Source organism: Chelonoidis abingdonii, chromosome 6 (genome assembly GCF_003597395.2).
Source record: "Chelonoidis abingdonii isolate Lonesome George chromosome 6, CheloAbing_2.0, whole genome shotgun sequence".
Lineage (NCBI taxonomy): Eukaryota > Metazoa > Chordata > Testudines > Testudinidae > Chelonoidis > Chelonoidis abingdonii.
The window spans coordinates 101,362,303-101,382,228 of NC_133774.1; the positions used below are offsets into that span (position 1 = coordinate 101,362,303).

Here is a 19,926-nt window from a genome sequence, read left to right on the forward strand (position 1 = left end):
AATTTACCTATAGGTCAATCCCTCCCTTCATAAAACTCTCCGTTAATGGGTCCATAATTGTGTTTTCATTTTGTGGGATGATTAGGCTGGCTATGCTGCATGATAACATTGACTAGCTTTACATGAGAAATCTGAAAATTATCTTGTTTAATGCTAAGACATCTGTTGAAGAACTGAAAGAAAAATCTTGTATCTGTTTTTTAATTTTTTAGTCACTTATTTTAACATATTAGTAAAAATCATAACCTCTCTTTCAATCCTTGAAAGGAAATGGATAGAGGAGGGGTGTTCTTTATGGACTTCAAAAGGCAGAATTCAAGTTTCTTTTAATTTAGAATATTTGAATGATCAACATGATGGCCAAATATCACTGTTAAATTCATTAGGAATTCTGTTGGTTTGGTTCTTTAAAATGCCAACAACTTGACATTTTTACTCATTGTTCATTAGATCCTTGACTCCAGTTAGGGCCAATTTTGAGGTCCTTACTCAGTTTTTGCTTGGGCCTGTAATGTACAGCCTTGCACTGAAGTGGTGTGGTGTCACATTGCTTCTAGGGAAACATTATCAGGCATTCTTCCTTAGATGTTCAGAAAGAGTCCCTTGGCTCTTCCTCCCCGTACTTGATATGCAGCACACCCCCATTTCCCATAGTGTGATAGAGGGAGGTGAGGCCATAAGCCCATCCTGTCCTATGCTTCATCTTCTTTTGGGGTGCTGAAGGGACTGCAGTTTTCCCTAGCTCTTATCTGAGTCACACTGGGAAGGCTCCTTGGGCCATTCTTTTCATTGCACATTCATGTAAAGGACAAATATATAAAGCTAACCTTTAGCTTTCATTTAGTCTTTAATCAGGCAATCTCCTATTACCGTTATTGGTAGTTTCCCTGGCTAAGGTACTCAAGATTTGGCCTAGTATGAATATTATTTTCTTCAAAGCATTCCAAGAGAAGTATCACTGGATACGGTTAACTGTAGTCAGTTAAAATCTCTAAGTAGTTTTATTTAAAACAACCAGCTAACCGCACCCTCCTCTCCAACCTCATTTATAAGGAGAGAACAACTTCAGATTGAAATCCACAGGATTTAAATGAATATATAATCCAAAAACGCTGCCACAATCCTCTTTTGAAGGATTGTTCATCCTGTTTAGAAGGGTGCTTTTAATGAATAGTTCTTTGTGATTAAATACATATGAATATGAAACTATTGATACATTTCTGATTTTTTTAAATGTCATCCTTCTTTTAAAAGATTACAGTGTTCCCTGAAAATTCTGACCTCTTTTATCATTGAATCTTTTCTCATTTTTGCAAAGAATGTTCACTTAAGACTAAGTTGTACTAGTGGGTAGTAAGACCTCACTCTTAAGTATCAAAACATTTTATTTCTTTTGATGATACAACAGCATTACATGTTGCTAAATGTTTCTCAGCACTTCTCCTTTCATCACGTAATTTCAAATGTTGAATATGGTTTCCATGGTAGCAGTGATGTACGAGAGACCCACTAGACAGAAGTTCATTTGCAATATTTCTTTCAGTGCATAACTGTACATTCTTTTTGTATTTGCATCATCTATTGATCTATAAAGTTTTGTCCTGTGTACCTTGAGCTTTTTCAAGGTAGTTAATCAATTATTAGTCTGCTGCATAGCTTAGAGGAAAGCTGACATCTTTATATTGGTAAGTATATTTTGGAATATGACCTATATAGGGAACAGATTAGAGAAACTTTGATTATATAGGTGGTATACAAAATGCAGTATGTAATATCATGTAAATAATTTCCATTATAAATTATTTTTTTTTATTTTAGACGTTCTTTAAAACTGTATATTCTCTAATGTCTCTATCCACACTCTAATTACATTTTTGGGCTGAAATTTTTAAAGCTTCTTAATGGATTTAAATGCTCAATTCCTATTAACCATAAAACAATGACTTTGAAAATCTCAGCCTTGATATGGAAATAGAACAGATGCAAAAAACTCAAATTGCAGTTGGGATTATTGTTGCTCATTTTGTCCTGTTAATAAAGGCACATATAACAAGTTAAAAGTCTAGAGAGTTTATTTTGGATTTTCTATTGAAGCACTTAACATGCTAAGGTTTTTGTGGGATTTTTAAAGCAAAATGCAGCAGAATGTAAACAATAGTAATAACATTCCTCTGTGAAAGAACATAATGCAGAGCTATTTCATGTTAATAGCTCAGTTTTTCATTTTAGATATCCACTGATTGAAAAACAAAATTGTACCTTTCCAGTTCAGTGTAAATGCCCAGGCAAAATTTCTACATGCAGATTGCTGAAATACAGTGGAAAATTGCTCAAGGCTGCAAAGGAAGTCAGCAGTGGCATACATTAATTACTTCAGTAAGGTGTTATATTTTTCTCTGTTTGGAAAAAAAAAAAGGACAACAGGGAATATCAAGGATAAAGGACTTGTTATGTTTTGGGGATAAAGCTGATTTATTTAAAATAGAAATAGTGATCTTCCTATTGTAACAGCAGGATGCAGTAATTAATCTTCCTAGTGTTATTCATGCACAAGTAATTCAGAAGAGAATCACCAACCTGTCTGTGTTATTAGTTGGCTGAACTTCTTTGTCTTGAGGACCAGGTTCTTTTCAGAAACTGATCAAGAAAACTCATTCACAGCAAAGCCTTTTCTATCTGAGGGGAAGGCAATTAGCTTTTATTTTTGTCTGGAATTAGAGTTATGACCATCCCTAATTTCAACCTATGAGATCGAGAAAAAATGTTTTAAGGAAACACAAACCATTATAAATATCTAAATCACTGGTTCCCAAACTGCAGTACAAGCCCCCAAGACTGCTCTGGGGGTTAAGGACGGGGAAAGTAACCACTATGCTGCTCAGCCTTGTCTTCACTGAAAAAAAGTGTATTTTTTGCCTCTCATTAACTGACGTCTTGAGGTAAAAACACAGTGAAGACAAGACACTTTCATTTCACCATGAGGTAGAGGAAGCAATGTCAACCCCAGGCAATGGTATAGCCCTGCCCTTAATGCGTTTCTCTCAGGTTAAAACTAAAATGCCTTGTTTTCAACTGTGTTTTCACTTTGGGGTAGCTCACACTGAATAGTCACGCTGAGGTAAAAAAGCACACCTCTTTTAGCAGTGAAGACATTACCTCAGACTACAGCACAAATGATGAAAAAACAGAGGGAGACTCTGCACTCCCAAGAACTGCCACTCTCTCCACTCCTGTCTATGACAGGCCACCACTAGATTTGGAGGGATGGGTTGAACAGCAGGAGAGGGTCAGATAATGCTAAGCACTCATGCTTTGAAAATCAGATATCTTTAAGGTGTCTCAAATTGGGCACCTAAAAACTGAGGAACCCAAAATCACTAGCCACTTTTTAAAATTTTGTCCTTTATTTTTCTATATATTTTATTTTATTTTATATTGGCATTTTGTGAGGATGGAGGAAGGGCTCATTACCATAGTGTCTGCATACTTCAGTAATGGAGTTTCCAGGAATGCTAATGAAGTCAGACTCTGATCTTTGGCAGATACTGAGCTGTTAGGCCTTGGCTACACTGGTGCTTTACAGCGCTGCAACTTTCTCACTCAAGGGTGTGAAAAAAACACCCCCCTGAGCACTGCAAGATACAGCGCTGTAAAGCACCAGTGTAAACAGTGCCGCAGCAAGCTAATCCCCATGAGGAGGTGGAGTACGTGCAGCGCTGGGAGAGCTCTCTCCCAGCGCTGGCGCCGCGACCACACTCACACTTCAAAGCGCTTTGAAGTTTCGAGTGTAGCCAAGCCCTTATTCTGAGGAATGTCACCATTCAGAGGCACAAATTGTGGCAATGTTGTGTAAACATATTTGTTCCCTACTAGACTGGAGTGCTAGCCTGAAGGGGAAAAAAGGAATAGGGAAGATATATGCATTGGCACGTGAGAATACCAGTTGAGCCCAACTATCAGGCCTGGGACTATACTACAAAGTTAGATAGACATAAGCTGTCATGTGTCGACCTAGTTGCATACGTTTATACTTAAATTTGTCTCCTGCTGATGTAAGTGCCCTGTTTCAATAAGGCAGTAACACCACCTATCCAAGCAGTGTGTAGCCATGGCCAATATACTGAGGGCAACATACTAAGAGTGTAGACATTGTAGAGTGTAGACCGTGTAGAAGAGTGTAATTACTCAGATTGACCCTAACAGTCCTCAAATACCTGTCCCACAGTGCCCAACACTGACAATTGTGAACTCCACTTCCCTGGGGGTCCTGGAGACTGAAAGGCTCCCCTCTCCTTTAAAGCCCTGTGAATTTTTGAAATGCCTTTTCCTGATTGTCTAGCTTGGTGAGCACACCTCGCAGCTAGCTCTCTATCGTTGTGTGTTACTGCTCAGCTGACCATGCCAGCTACTCACTCCAGATATGCGCCGGCTTGGAGTAAAGAGGAGATATTGGATCTCCTGGGCCTAAGGAGAGAAGAGGCTGTGCAAGCATAGCTACAGGCCAGCCAAAGAAACATGGACATCTATGAGCAGAGTGCATGGGGGATGCAGGAGAAGGGGTGTGACAGGGATCAGCAGCCATGCCACATGAAAACAAAGGAACTGTGTTAGGCATATCAGAAGGCGAAGGAGGCAAGCAGTCAATCTGGTGCTGAGCAACAGACCTGCCGTTTTTACAAAAAAAGCTGCATGCCATACTTGGCAGAGACCACACTGCCACCCTGCAGACCACCATGGATACCTCTGAGGAGCTGGAGTCACAGGCCAATGGTGTGAACAGAGAGGAGGAGAATGAGGAAATACATGGTCTGGGAATCCAGCTATGGCACAAGCCAGGACCTCTTTGAGACTCCACTGCAGACCAGTCCTGGCAGTCGAGCATGGGCGAGCCTGATGCAGGGGAAGCATCCTCGGGTAAGCATATAAATTTATTTTCCATTATAGTGATGGCACCCCCAAGTTAACAGGACACAACTATCAACTTTTCATTAATTTACTCGTACTAGAAGAAGTACAACAAAGAGAGGCAGCGTTATCTGCTTTTTATTCCCCTGTGGAGTTAGGCAAGGGGGAGCCATGCAGAGCAGTTCGTTTATGTACACAACACTGTCCCTTGAATCCTCCTGAGCGATCTCAATGAAACTTTCATGGAAGTACTCAGAAATTCTTTCCTGAAGGTTTCTAGGGATGGCACCCTTATTTTTCTCTCCATTGCAGGACATTTTCCCATGCTAGTCAGCAATAACTTCAGCGGGCACCATTGCAGTAGACAAGCTAGCAGCATATGGGCCCTGGAAGCTTTGGGATGCCAGTAGCAGCTGTACTCTCTCTGCCTTTGTTACCCTTCTGTGGAAAATGGTGCCAGTATTCAGTGTCTTTGCCCCATACTCATAGTTTTATGCAGCTGAATAATTCCCTCTTCATTTCCCTCATCCCTGGTGGGCCACACTCACCATGACTGGTCCCGTGAGTGGCACAATGCACAGACATGCTGAAGCAGAAGTGTCAATAGTCATGTTTTGTTTAAAACCTTAGGGGAGCAAGGAAAGGGAGTTCTGAATCTTCACTTTTGCTTTCCATTGTGACTATACTGGCAACGGTACCTCTGTGTGTTTTATCTGCAGCTGCTGCCTTTAAAGCCTTGAAGGGTCCCTCATCCACAGCCACGGAATGCCCAAGTCAGATAAGAAGGAGAAAGAAGAGGACTTGGGATGACATGTTCAATGAGATCTTGCAAGCCAGTGCTGCATTAGACCATGAGCAAAGGGCCTGGAGGGTGAATACTGCAGACAGCCTGGAGAAGGAAAGAGTAGACAGGAGAAAGGCCCAGGAGTCCTAGCAGGAAGAGAGAGAGATGCACCAGGACACAATGGAGCTTCTCTGGCAGCAAACATAGATGCTTCAGACTCTTGTGGACCTATGGGTAGACTCTTGTGGGCTCACCTCTCTTTGCAATCTATGGAGAACTACATTACAGAAACCTCCCAACTTCCCCCCACCCAAACATTCCGTGCAGCATCAGAGGCCGCATCCCTACCCCACCATTCCCCCTCGGGGGACATTAAGGACAATCACAGCTTCACATACACTGATCTGATAGAGCAACGGTTGCTCTCTATATAGGTAAAAGTAGACATGAATGTTCTTTCCCCTTGTTAAGGTCTGTTCCATTAATGTATTAAGTATTTACTGTATTTGCATTTAAATTTCACAGATTTTTCTTTGCATTGATTTTGTTACTGAATAAAATTCTGTTATTGGGGAAATAATCTTTATTCGCTCATAACATATGCAACAGAGTGCCTAGAAGGTTCTGAAAGCAACCAATTACTTGTTACTGCATAGTGTGACACAACTCTTAGGATCAGTGACAAACACCATGTGATAATCATAACTGTCCAGCAAAATTCCTAAAGGGCCCCAAAACACCAGGTCCAGTTAAAGAACAGTACTCCACAATGCACTTCTGTGGCTCACTGTTAATGTGCTCTTTCACAGCCTCCCTGAGCCGTATAGCTCCGCACTGAGTTCTTATAATAGCCTCTGTGACTAGCTGTTCAAACTCAGCAGACAGCCCCCTCTGCTCTCCACCCTCGCAGCTACTGTTCACCCTCTGCCTCACAGATTTTATGCAGGACAGAGCAGGGAGCTACAACCCGTGGGATGTTTTTTTCACTGTGATCCACTGTCATGAGTAAACAATGCCAGTGTTCCTTCAATCTACCAAAAGTGCATTCTACTGTCATTCTTCACCAGTTGAGCCGGCAGTTAAATCTTTCCTTGCTGCTCTCAAGGTGGCTGGTGTATGGCTTCATGAGCCACAGGAGCAAGGAATATGTTTGGCCCCTCAGGATCACTATTGGCATTTCAACATTGCCAATGGTAATCCACCAGTCAGGAAAAAATGTCCCTTCTTACAGTGTTCCGAACAGTTCTGTGTTCTTAAAGATGCAAGTGTTATGCATCTTCCCGGACCAGCCAACACTGTCAGTGAAGTGTCCCCAGTGATCCACCAGTGTTTGCATAATTGTAGAAAAATAGCTCTTTCTCTTGATGGACTCTGTAGCAAGATGGTCTGGATATACATGCCGTTTATCACTTCATCACAGTTTGGGAACCCCATTGCTGCAAATCCATCTATTGCATCCTGCACGTTGCCAAAAGTCACAGTCCTGTGTATGAAGAGATGATTAATGACCCTGCGTATTTGCATGACAATGGTCCCCACATTGGGTTTTTTCCAGCTCCAAAATGATTTCCCCTGACCAGCAGCAATCTGGCACTGCAAGTTTCCACGGTGTGATCACCAATTGCTTCTCCACTGAGAATGCAGCTCTCATTTTGGTGCCCCTGCACTGGAGGGCTGAGTGAGCTTGGCACACAGACCCAGGAATGTGACTTTGTGCATCCGTAAGTTCTGAAGCCACTGCTCATCATTACAAGCCTGTATTACAATGCGATCCCACCAGTCAGTGCTTGTTTCTCAGGCCCAGAAGCAGTGCTTCATCATCTGCAGCTGCTCCTTGAATGCCACCAACAACTTTGAATTGGTTCTCGCTGTGTCCCACAGCAATCTGTCCTCCAAGAAATCATCATGTTCCCCACTCATTCAGTTCTTCTTACAGCTCTGCAAATACCGGAGGATCTTGCTTCCTGTGCTTGTAACACCTATGACAACAGTGCAGAGCTGTTCAGGCTCCATGCTTTTGTCAGAGATGATGGACAGTGAGGAGGGCTGTGCAGGTTCGTGGGATTTTTTAAAAAAAGGCATGAAAATTATAGGATATAGATGACATTATGGGATGGAAACTGTTGCAAGCTATGAAGTTGACCCCTTGTTCTCAGTCACCCCTGCATGACTTGTTTTAGTTCCAACATGCATTGCCAAAACTTCCCAAAAGTGTGTGCAGGATGGTGGGGTTGCACATGTACAAGCAATATGCTAACTGCAGTGGTTTTATGCCGATGTAACTTGTCGACTAAAGCTTGTAGTGTAGCCATGGCCTTAAGTATAAAGACAAAATAGCAGCCTCTGCCTCTTTTAAACTGACTGACTGCCACAATGGTTTTAATTTGCTGCTTCAGTGCAGAACAAGACCAGAGCACCCAGTAATGTCAGTAACAGGGTAGTTTGTTGTTTTAATCATGGCTGATTGAAATCATCCAAAAAACTCATTTACTCCTCAGGAGCAGGAGGCTGGGCTGCAAAACCAATGGGAGTGGCAGGGAACTGACATATTTGGAAAGAGGCCTGCTTGTCATTGTTGGAATTTCAGCTTGATTAGTTTCCTGCAGCTGTGATCTTCTCTATCTTTTCTATTTAAGTTCTTTACTAATTGGCCACCTTTTTAGTGCCTGAAACTGTATAAAACTGAAAGCAAGTCACTCTTTAAACTTACGTGCTGAAGCATCTATGGGAAAATGACATGGGGCCTAATACCTTGTAGAATGTTTACTAAATAACACATCATGGGTGAGATTCCCCTTCTTCAACACAAAACTGGAGTAAATAGGCTTTGTTTGAAGAAGTAGGTGGCAGCTTTGGGTAATTAATACATATCTTATTCTACAGTTAGATTTCCTGGCAGCTCCACAGCCCATCCAGGGTTGCTATTCCTGCCCTGGTCTGGTGGATCCACCACTGTGCAGAACTATCAGTAACATCCCACCAAGGTGATAGAAGGCAAGAAGCACAGAGCCTACTTTGGCACTGGAGAAGCAGCTACAGTGTGAGTCACTATTGAAGAGTGGTTTGTAGGAAAGAACTCCCACTGCATGGTCTGCCTGCTTGGAATGTGAGCTGGAGACAGGATTTACGCCTTGGGCAGTTCATACCTCTCCATTGCTATGTGGCTGGATTGTGCAAATTGTACATGCCACTGAGTAAGTAGCACTGCAGAGCTTCACTCCCTGCTAGGAGAGCTAAGGACAAAGTCAGGACCTGCATGATATGTAATGCCTTCCCAGGTTCCCCAGTGCACAAGGAGAGGGCAAAGACTGCACTATTGTTTAGCATTGTGAAGCTTGTTTTCTCTTGGTGAGTTCAGCCTGTGGAGGGGCCAGTGTGGGAGGGAAATCTTCCATGCTTCCTTATGTATAATTTATATAATATACAATTATCATTAAAAATTACTACAAAATCTTTAAAAAGTTGAAATCCAAATAATAGGTTGTGAATGACCTGAAATATTTTATCCAGAATGTTTCCTTCAAAGAATTTTTAAATTTTAAATTTTCGCTCCAATTTGGAACAAAGCCAAATTTCAAAATCCCCAAATCCTTTATGAAAGAGAACTTCCAATCTCTGCACAGCCCTAGTGATTTGTGTGACCAAGGCTGCACAGAGGGACAAGTTTCTGCACTCCCCTGGTTGCAGGGACTGCCAGTTGTCTCTGTTACTGAGGCAGAATTTGTACGGTGGAGAATCCTCTCTTCCCTCCCAATTCCCCTGCAACAGCCAGGGAAACTCTGGCCTAAGGATGTCTCTCTACAGATTCAGGCAGTCTACAGTGCATTGCAGAACCCATTCTGCTCATGAGCAGAAGGTTATGTTTGCAACCAGAAGGACTAGAAACTTCTAGTCTAAAACTTTAAATTCTATGGAAACTGATGGATAAGTCCCTTCCCACCAGGAAACGTTTCCTATTTCCCATTATCAAATGGGCAAGTAACTTTGTCAGCCCTGCTGAGGTACTGCTATACAGGATCAATGGAAACGTTCAATTGTTGGTGAACCTAGTCATATAGAAGTCTGGTGAATGTATGTAATGCACTCAATACGGCGTTTATCATTCATCACAAGCTTTCTGAGAATACTCCACGGTTCAGTTAGGTAGAGTAACTGAGTCACTGTATCCTGAGTTATCCTTATGCTACTTTCAAAGTTAAAGTTGCCTTAGGGAAAATATATTTCAAGAACTAAAGCAAAGGTTTTGCTGTTGTTACACAGTAATGGCAGTGTGTTGGTTAACTTCTTCAAAGTTCACACATATTCTTATCTGTAATAAAACAGGCAAGACATCCTAATCATAGCAGAGATGTATGTGTTTGTTTGCATGTACATGTGGTTCTCTATGGTCCAAGGATTTGGAGGGTATAAGGAAATTCCCATTAAGGTAAAGGAGGATAATAAAATGTGTAATACACTACTGCTTTACTATGAGAAGGCACTGGCTTTCACTGAATAGGAATAAAATTCCTTTTTCAAGATTTGGGCTTTTTTGATCCCACTAGTATTTATGAACCTAATCCAGTGTTTCTCAAATGCGACCACCATGGCTGCAAGTGGCCACCAGGGGCTTTTCTTGCGGCCACAGCCTCCTGGGTGCTGGGGGTAGAGGAAGGGAAGGAAGCAGTGGCCTCTCCTTCAGGGCCTCTAGCAGGAGATGATCCTTGCCCCCTCTGGAGACACACACACTGAGGAGCAAGCATCCAGTTCCCCACCTTCCCAGGAGTGGTGGAGTCAGGCTTCAGCCCTGGGGTGGCAGGCAGCAGGCTCCAGCTTTGGGCTCTATCTCCAGGCTCTGGGGTCTGTCTCTGGGCTCAGGGCTTCGGCTCGGTCCCCCAGCCACACAACAGTGGGCTCCAGCCCCAGGCCATGTGGCAGTGGGCTCTGGCCCCAGGCTAACCCTCTTCTCCCATCACCCCAGGCTCCCATCCATTCCCTCTACACTCCGCTGCCTCCCTACCCGCCTCACCATTCAGGACTTAATTTGTATCCTGGCATGCCCGGGTTAAGTAAGTCTGCTGTGAAAAGTGATATTTGTATTTCACAGCAGATTAAGGTTATATCTACATTAGCTCTTTTGTCAGTCAGGGTGTGAGCAAAATACTTCCCGACCGACAAAAGTTTCACAGACAGCAGTATGTCAGCGGGAGACACTCTCCCGCCAGCATAGCCACTGCCACTCGTTAGGGATGGGTTAATTATGCCGACAAGAGAGCTCTCTCCTGTTGACATGGAGCAGCTACATGGGAGACCTTACAGCAGTGCAGCTATGCTGCTGTAAGGTCTGTAGTGTAGACATAGCCTTAGTAGCTAGCAGGGAGGCTGTGAAAAGTGGTATTAACACAAAAATATCACTTTTCACAGCAGCAGACTTACTAGCCAGCAAGTCCTTAAAAACACAACCAAAAAAGCAAAAGAAAAAAACAACAAAAAAGACCAGAATGTGCAAAGCACGTTATTTGTGTTTCTAGTCTGTTTAGGTCCAGTAAAGAATAGAAACAGCTGTCCATTATTTTTATTATTGAGTCTGCAAAAATAAAACCCTACATAAATAAATTCCTATGATTTGGATATGTCTATGCGCATATTTATTTGTTTTTAAAGTTAATTAAGTATTTTAGGAAAAATAGTGCGGGCACTGGCAAAAGTTGGTGGCCGCACTCTGAGGCTGCCAAAAATTTAGTTTTGAGAACCCCTGAACTAAGCTATGGATTTCTGACAACTGTAGTTATTATTTGAAAAGTGATGGTGCTTAGAAGACATGGGCCCAGCCTCATAGCACTTACTTCTAAGTCGGGGGTGGCCAACCTGTGGCTCTGGAGCCCCATGCAGCTCTTCAGAAGTTAATATGCGGCTCCTATGTAAGGCACTGACTCCAGGGTTAGCGCAACAGATGCCAACTTTCCACTGTGCCAGGGGGTGCTCACTGCTCAACCCCTGGCTCTGCCACAGACCCTGCCCCCACTCCACCCCTTCCCGCCTGCTCCCCTGAGCCTGCCGTGCCCTCGCTCCTCCCCGCTCCTCCCCACTCCCCCACAGAGCCTCCTGTACGCCACAGAACAGCTGATGGGGAGGAAAGGGGAGGCGCAGATTGACAGGACTGCTGGTGGGTGGGAGGCGCTGGGAGCAGGGAGCTGATGTGGGTGCTACTGACATATTACTGTGGCTTTTTGGCAATGTACATTAGTAAATTCTGGCTCCGTCTCAGGCTCAGGTTTGCCACCCCTGCTCGAAGGGCTCAGTTGTGCCTCATTAGCTCAAGCCTATCCTGGGAAGGATTCAGAGGGAGTATACACAATGCTTGGGGAGCACCCCAGCACACAAGGGGAGCAGCCCCACTGCTTCGCCATTTGCAGTGGATGCAGTACGTGCTTCCCTTTATGACCAGCCAATCCTGCTGGTTGGTGTGTATGTGTTGGGGACGATGTCCTCATCTCCACCTTGCCCCTTTATGAGTGGCTAGTACTGCTAACTCAGGGGAATTCAAGGAGTACAGTTGTGGCCAGCCTTCTGCTCTCTTGACCCACACAGTGGTCAGCCACAGCCTACCGCTAAACAGCCAGATGCAATGCAGACACCTAGAGCACTGGGTAATCTGAAAATGTATGTGGCATAAAACAGTCCAGGTTTTCTCCCTGTCCCTTCCCCTCTCCTCCTCCCCCAAATAAATATGACAGATTTTGTGTGTGCATTTCTGTGCAATGGTGAAATACAGACCTACTTGCTCTGTGACTGCATTTTGTGTGTGTGTGTGTATAAACAAGGAGTTACAGTAGAGGCTCATTAATCCACACGAATGAGAGGGAGGCCATGGAAGATTAAAGTTGTGTTTAATGTTGTGGTTTAGTGAATATGCAAAAAATGCAATTAAAGCAACAAACAAACAAGAAATCCCCAGGCTACTGCATCAAACAAACATACAGCGGCACCTCATAAATCTTCATAAATGGGCCGAGACCTTGCACAAACTGGTAAAGTTTGAATGCTGCCAATGCTGGGGTGAGGATTAGATCTGGCACCACTGATTAGTTTAAAGCACCCTAGCCTTGTTTCTGGCATTGCGAGCATCAGGACAGAGGCTAGGAGATGATGAAGTGTTCTGCATTGTCCTATAGGCAGCACAGAGCCAGAGACTTTAGTCTTCATGAATCCTAAAAACAGATCCTTGGAGCCCTGTTGTGTTTTCCTGCCGGTTCTCCTAGAACCTTAGAGGTTGAACACTTGAGTTATTTCCTGTATACTTATCTTTATTAAGGGCTATTAATTCAAAACACAGAATCCATGAGGTTAAATAACTATTCTTCCACCATCTTTTGTGATTTCGTTCAGACTTGTTTTCAAAACTAAGCCAAATTTGCTTTCTAAGGTCATTTGAATGTTTTCAATTTTAATAAATATTGTTAAAAATAAGTAACAAATAAAGAAAAAAGAGAGAGAGAGAGATCGATCTGAACACTGTTAATTCAAATAAAGGATCTTTCTTTAACATTTACAACTATTATGGCATTTTTGTGAAGGCTAAATTTTAAAATGCTTAAGGGAGGCATTCAAAGATGTTGGGTGTGTGTGGATGTGTGTAAGTAATGTCTTAAAAGTCTGGCTATCCATTATAAAACAAGTATTAATGATTTAAAATTTATTACAAAGATTGGTGCTGGGTAAAACTAACAACGTTGCCAGACTATACTGAAGTGATGGATACAAAGTAATTTGAATTCTGTTATTTAGAAGTTGTCCATTTTGACTTCTCATAACTTGAATAAGCACGTCTAGTAATTGATTAAGAGTTCTGACGTTACCTCCTCCCTTTCCCCCCAAAGTCATATATTTATATTCCTTCTGAATGTTATGATGCTTAGAACTTTTTGGGGGGGAAGTTAATGACATAAATAACCTATTCTGCATTTTATAGTACATTTCCTTGAGCAAACTAGATGGAATGGTTTTTAATAACCATATAGCTATTTGATGATTTTTATACTTGCCATGTGAAGACAGTTTGGATATAGATTGGTCTAGAATTACTTAAAATGCTGCATATAAATTAAACATTAAAAAAGGTAGATACAGACAGGCTAAGCAGCTCAATTATAATAGTTGGTTTTGCAGTTGCTGCCTCAAGGACACTCCATCCATTTCATATCATATGTCCTTCTTTTGAAAGATGATCACTGGGGTTCAAGTAACTGTTTCAGCACAGCAGGAAATTGCATAATTTATAGTCCTTTAAAAAATGAAAAACAGAAAACTGCTTTTCATAAATTAAATCTCTCTCTTTCTCCCCTGTCTCTTCCTCCCAACAGATTGGAGCACTGAAGGATTATTACCACTTCTATCATAGTAAAACAATTAAAAGGTCAGTTCTCTCAAGTAGAGGTACCCACAGCTTCATTTCAATGGAACCAAAGGTAAGAAAATCCAGCTAGGCAAGCATCTGAGACAAAAGCTTCTGCATTTTTTATTTGAAATGTCATACCAGGAAACATTTGCCTGGTTGGCAGCTAACATTACAAGAGCTGATATACTATCTGTTCACCAAGCTACCTTAAGATGAAACAAAGACAAATACCATATTATTAACTGATGTGGTATCCTCAGAACATAATGTCCAGTGTTGTTCTTGGGGGAGATGTACTGTAAGAATTTTGTTAATGTACTAATCTTTATGCCATGCTTCGCTAGTTAAAACTCCCAAGAATAAACTTAATTGGCTGCTGTTTTCTTGTCAGCTGCCTTTGTGAATGAAAATGTGCAAAGTAGGATGATATCTCCATGGTTTGGTGGTATTTTTTGGCTTTTTATGATCATTTAGTGCAGTAGGGGAGTTAAGATTTGCACACTCTTTTCCATGTTCCTTTTAATTAATCCTTATGCTTTCTTTTATATTAAAGGACCATTTTTTATTTGAAATGTGGCATCTCACCCTACATCATATATTTAGTCTTAGTAAATTTTAGATATTGGGTAACTGAGGACATTGGGTAATACTGGACAGTCTGTTCTAGCATTGCATAATATTTAATCTTATAATTGTGACTGAGAAAGCATTTTTATTGCAAGCCCCTAATTTCAGTTGTTTTGTACCTTCTCCCCCAGACAACCTTAGAGATGGAATTTCTTTTGTGTTTCCTCAACCAAGAAATGAATATTTTTGAAAAAAGTGTGAGAAAAGATCATTAAGCTTTTTTATTTTATTCAAGTGTGAAAAAGACCTTAGAGTTTTTCAAGAGTTAAGAAATTTTCAGCTACTTTTTTAGCACTTGGATTATATAAACATGGCATGTTGATCCCCCTTATTGAGAAATTTGTGCTTTTGAAAGAAACTTAAGTATAAAAATGATCAACAAATAAAAGCAGAATGCTACGCATGAAAGATATATGTCACCCAATGACAGTGAGTAGTGAATCCTGTCTTCCTAGTGGTGTGAAAGGCTATCTAGGAAGCATAAATTGGGTAGTTTTGCTGTGCATTGAGGCAAGAACAGGATATGGGGCATCTACAAAGGAGGTTCTCACACAGTGTATGGCTAAACTGTCTTCTCTAAGGGCTCCATCAATCTTACTATTCAGATTGTTTCAGTGATAAACATGGAAAGGTTCAAGGGCAAGGCTGGAGGGTCCAGGAATACTCAGATTCACTGAACAAATACCAAGTGCTCCCCCCCCCTGCATAGGCGGTAGCGCAAATGGAGTGGAAACCATTTGCATCTTCTTAGCAACTCCCCCAGCACATGAGTCTTCTGTGGGCACAGAGCTAATGTAGCTGACTTTGTTGCACATGGACACCACCTAGCACAAACACTCTGGCTATACTCATGGTCCCTTGTGGATCACTAGCAACATTCCTAGATTAGAGCAGCCTTGAGCGAAGTATGGGGAAGGGCTAAGGCAGAGCTGAGCAGAGAATCAGGGAGACATAACCAGTTCCCTGATGGTCCCTTGCTGCACCAAGCAGATTTTGGCCACATGAGAGAATCTGCCCCATCAAAAACTACGAATGTACAGTTCATTGGTAATCATAACTATGAATTTCTTGATTTTATTTTTTAAATTATATTACTGTAACACCCGAAAGCTACAATCACAGTTGAGGTCCCATTATGCAATGCACCATACAAACAATGAAGACACATACCCTGTGATGGTGTTTTAGATTCTAACAGAAGTTTACAATCTAAATAGGTGAATACTAGGGTTTGTGGACTTTCCAAACTGTTTAAAAGTAGCTTCCTTATAACTTAATATCCTCTTCCAAGTGACAAAATAACACACATACTTAATTATACATTTGATTTGAAAACTGTGACATTGTTTTAGTACACTAAGGGTACGGCTACACTACCCATCGGATCGGCGGGTAGTGATCAATCTGTTGGGTATGATTTATCGCATCTCGTCTAGACGCAATACATCGATCCCCAAACACGCTCCCATCGACTCCGGAACTCCACCAGGGCGAGAGGTAGAAGCGGAGTCGATGGGGGAGCCGCGGCCGTCGATCCCGCACTATGAGAACGGGAGGTAAGTCGAAATAAGATACATCGACTTCAGCTACACTATTCCCATAGCTGAAGTTGCGTATCTTACGTCGACACCCGCCCCCAGTGTAGACCAGCCCAAAATGGATGTAGAACTGCATATGCCACTTATGATAGGCCCAGCCCTGAAAGCTTCCATTCTTCCTCTTTCTATGGGTATTTTGACTTCAGGATTAGACTTCAAAATTTTAAAAAATAAAAGAAAGATAAAATACAGGGCCCAATTTTAAAGGGGCATTTACTCAACCCCCAGCTTGGTGCTCAGAATTAATTGCAAATAAATTCCACATGTTAGTTGGCTAAGTACCTGATTTGTGCTAACTCTGTAGCATGATCTCCACTTAGTGGGAATTCAGGAAGTTAATAGTAGTATTTTTCTAGTCTGTATTTCTAAACTGTCTGTGTACATAGTGTTGTCATTGACAGTGTGAACACAAAGGGCCAGATTCCTAGCTGGCATAACTTGGTGCAGCTTTATTGATTTCAATGGAACTAGGACTCTTTATGCCAGCTGATGTGTGAGTCTCTCTTTCTAGAAATTTATGAATGTGATTATTAATGTCTTAGAAACATATTTTCTGATTTGGATTAGAAAGAAAGTTCCCTTATGGTCGAGTTACCCCTTCAATTCCTTTGAACTCAATGGAGCTGGGCCCATTTCCGCTAGCTGAGAATCTGGGTCTAGACAGTTCATTAATACTTCTCTGTTTGATCTTCCTGTAAGCTGTTCTAACTCTATTATAGTTTGTTCCCAGTTATTTCAGATACACTTGCAGGAACTTCCTTCGGCCTAATTATTAATAGGATGCATATTTTTAAAAATGGCATCTGTGGTTTTATGGGCAGTTACCACGATTTCTTACACAAGTCAAAGAAATGTGTGGACAAAAGGCTAATTTTGCACCTAACTAATTTATTAGTTAGATGTACATGCTGGCTTTGAAGATCTACGGTTTGGGGTTCTCTTTCTCATTTAAACTAAGGCCACTTTACACCATTCTGGAAGTGTAAAAAGGCCTTAAAGTGGGCATAAATTAGAAGTGTATAGAGTACACATTTTGAAAATTTGGCCCAATGTTTACATGAATCCTACTCTATCTTTAAATGAGTGAATAAACCATATTCAGCATAGTGTATATTGTGTGTATATTGAGAAATATATTTATTAGCATCTGCAGTGAGCCCTTTGCTTCCCAGCTTAAGAACGTACATTGGCACCACCAAGAGAGAATATCAGCTAGATACTTTTAGAGGTGGAATGGTCAAAGTGAGCACCTGTGGTCACATGTAGACCTCCAGCACTTTTAATGTAGCCTAGCACACTACTCTGCAGGGTGGAGAGATTCACACATAGCTTTCTTCGAAACAGCACTGCTAGAGTGCGGTTTACTGAGCATGTCATCACCTATTGCAGCTTGCTGTAAAAATTGATAGAAAGATAGGCAGGAGAGAGGCCTAGACCCAAAGCAGGGATTAGTATCATGCACCAAATTAAAGTATTGCCCCAAGTCTGTAGTGGACAGGCAAATGATGAGACAGAACAAAACTCCCTGGCCTTTCTCACAAGCTCCGCCCCCCACCTACTTATTCTTGCAGAGTTCACTGTAACCCCCTCCTCAGCAGTTGTGGTCTCCTCTGTCATTCCTACACAGACTGCTTTGAAAAGTCCTTTTGGGAATGTCAGTGCGTATGTATGGGAGTGAAGAGTGATCAGAGTCAATCCATGACTAGTGAAAGGTGTGGGGAGCTGTGGAGGGTGTTAGGGAGCCTCTCTGTGCTCCTTTCTGTGCCTACATGACTTTCCTTTAGAATCACGTTGGTGCAGAATTCCCCTATTGAGGAATGAAGCAGGTAAGGCATCCCTCAGTATTTGCCCCAGGACTATTGGTTATTAATAGTATGCTAACAGAAAGGGATGCTAATGGGAAGGAGAACTAAAAAACGAGTGCGATCTCAGGCCATGTCTACACTACCATGCTACAGCCACGCTGCTGAAACCCTGTAGTGGTGATGCAGACTACGTCAATGGACGGAGTTTGTCCACTCCACTTCCCTGAGCGGTGATAGCTAGATCCACGAAAGCATTCTTCTGTTGACCGAGCTGTGTCTACACTGGGGGTTAGGTTGACCTAACTATAATGCTAGGGTGTGTGGATTTCTCGCATCCCTGAGCACTGACGCTAGGTCAACCTAAGTTTTACATGTAGACCTGGCCTCAGTTACACTAGTATCAAACAGATGTAAGTAAGATTAGAATTGAGCTCTTCTTGCACCAATGAGATTACAGTTTAAAATAGATGTCAGTAATGAAGCCCACACAGGAAATTAACCATATGTCACAATAACACATATGAAATACACAAGTCTGTATGCAATGAGTGAATTCATTTCTGATTATTTAAAAAAAAAAATAAACAAAGGGCCAGCATTGAAAGGCACAGGAAATCAGGATCATGGCCTATAATGTGTAACATGCCCTTAATGTATCTGAAAAATCAAGATGGCATACATGACTGCTGTGTAAGGCTCTGTAGTACAATGCTTAACAAAAGAGCTACACTAAAAATCATGTTTGCTTAATAATCTTCCATTAAGAATCTCATATCTGTGCCTTAATTTCAAATGATGTAAATACAAGCTAAAGTGTGTCCAATTTTGCCCATCAAGTCCCCAGTGCCCTGCATGACAAGAGAGATGGAGATCTGAAAAATGAAATGTTGCTCAGAGCAATGCTCTTAAATATGGAATTAATAATTCAAGTACCGTGTTGTAACTCCATCTGTGAAATCATCAGTTTACAAATGACAAAGGCATTTACAGTACTAGTGTTTTGGGGCATGGTTTTTAGTCTAGAATCATCTCACCTTTTGATTTTGTTAAACTCCTTTTATATAGTAGTAGTTTGGTTTAATCCGTATTAGAATTTTTTCACACTCTGGAAGATGTATGAGGCCCAGCCCTTCTTCTATTGAAATCAATAGCAAAGCTTGGATTGACTTCAGTGAAGATAGGATTTGTCTCATGTTGCTGACATTTCACACCATCATGACCACCTGTTCAGTTCCTTTGGTGGCAGCAACGTTGGGAGCACTATTGTATGACATCTAACTCTATTAAGAACAGATCTATGTGACCTGGTGCTTAAAATGCCACTTTTTGTCAGCACCACGTCTGCACTGGTTCTGCTACCAGAGCAGAACTGGTGGTAACAACAGTGACAACTCTTAGGCAAAATGTCTTAGTGTAGACAAGACCTATATGTGCAGAGTTATCCTCTAGGACAGGGGTTCTCAAACTGGGGGTTGGGACCCCTCAGGGGTTCGTGAGGTTATTACACGGGATGGTCACAAGCTGTTAGTCTCCACCACAAACCCTGCTTTGTCTCCAGCATTTATAATAGTGTTAAATATATTAAAAAGTGTTTTTAATTTATAGTGGGGTCTCACTCAGAGGTCTCACTCACCAGTGCAAAATTTTGAGAGCTACTGCTCTAGGAGGGTCACACAGTGTGACAAAGGCTGTACCAGGGCCGCCCAGAGGATTCAGGGGGCCTGGGGCAAAGCTATTTTGGGGACCCCTTCCATAAAAAAGTTGCAATATTATAGAATACTATATTCTCGGGGGGGGGCCCTGCGGGGCCTGGGGTCTGGGGAAATTTCC

At 41.9% G+C, this 19,926-nt stretch overlaps 1 protein-coding gene across 2 annotated transcripts in view; it reads left to right on the forward strand.

Moving 5' to 3' along the window:
* The window catches only part of PCSK5 (proprotein convertase subtilisin/kexin type 5), a 297,459-nt gene that overhangs the window by 17,981 nt on the left and 259,552 nt on the right, over positions 1 to 19,926 (forward strand). For both annotated transcript variants that reach the window (XM_032774960.2, XM_032774962.2), the window contains exon 2: positions 14,032 to 14,136. In XM_032774960.2, the coding sequence (XP_032630851.1) occupies positions 14,032 to 14,136 (105 nt within the window). The remainder of the gene's footprint in view (positions 1 to 14,031; positions 14,137 to 19,926) is intronic.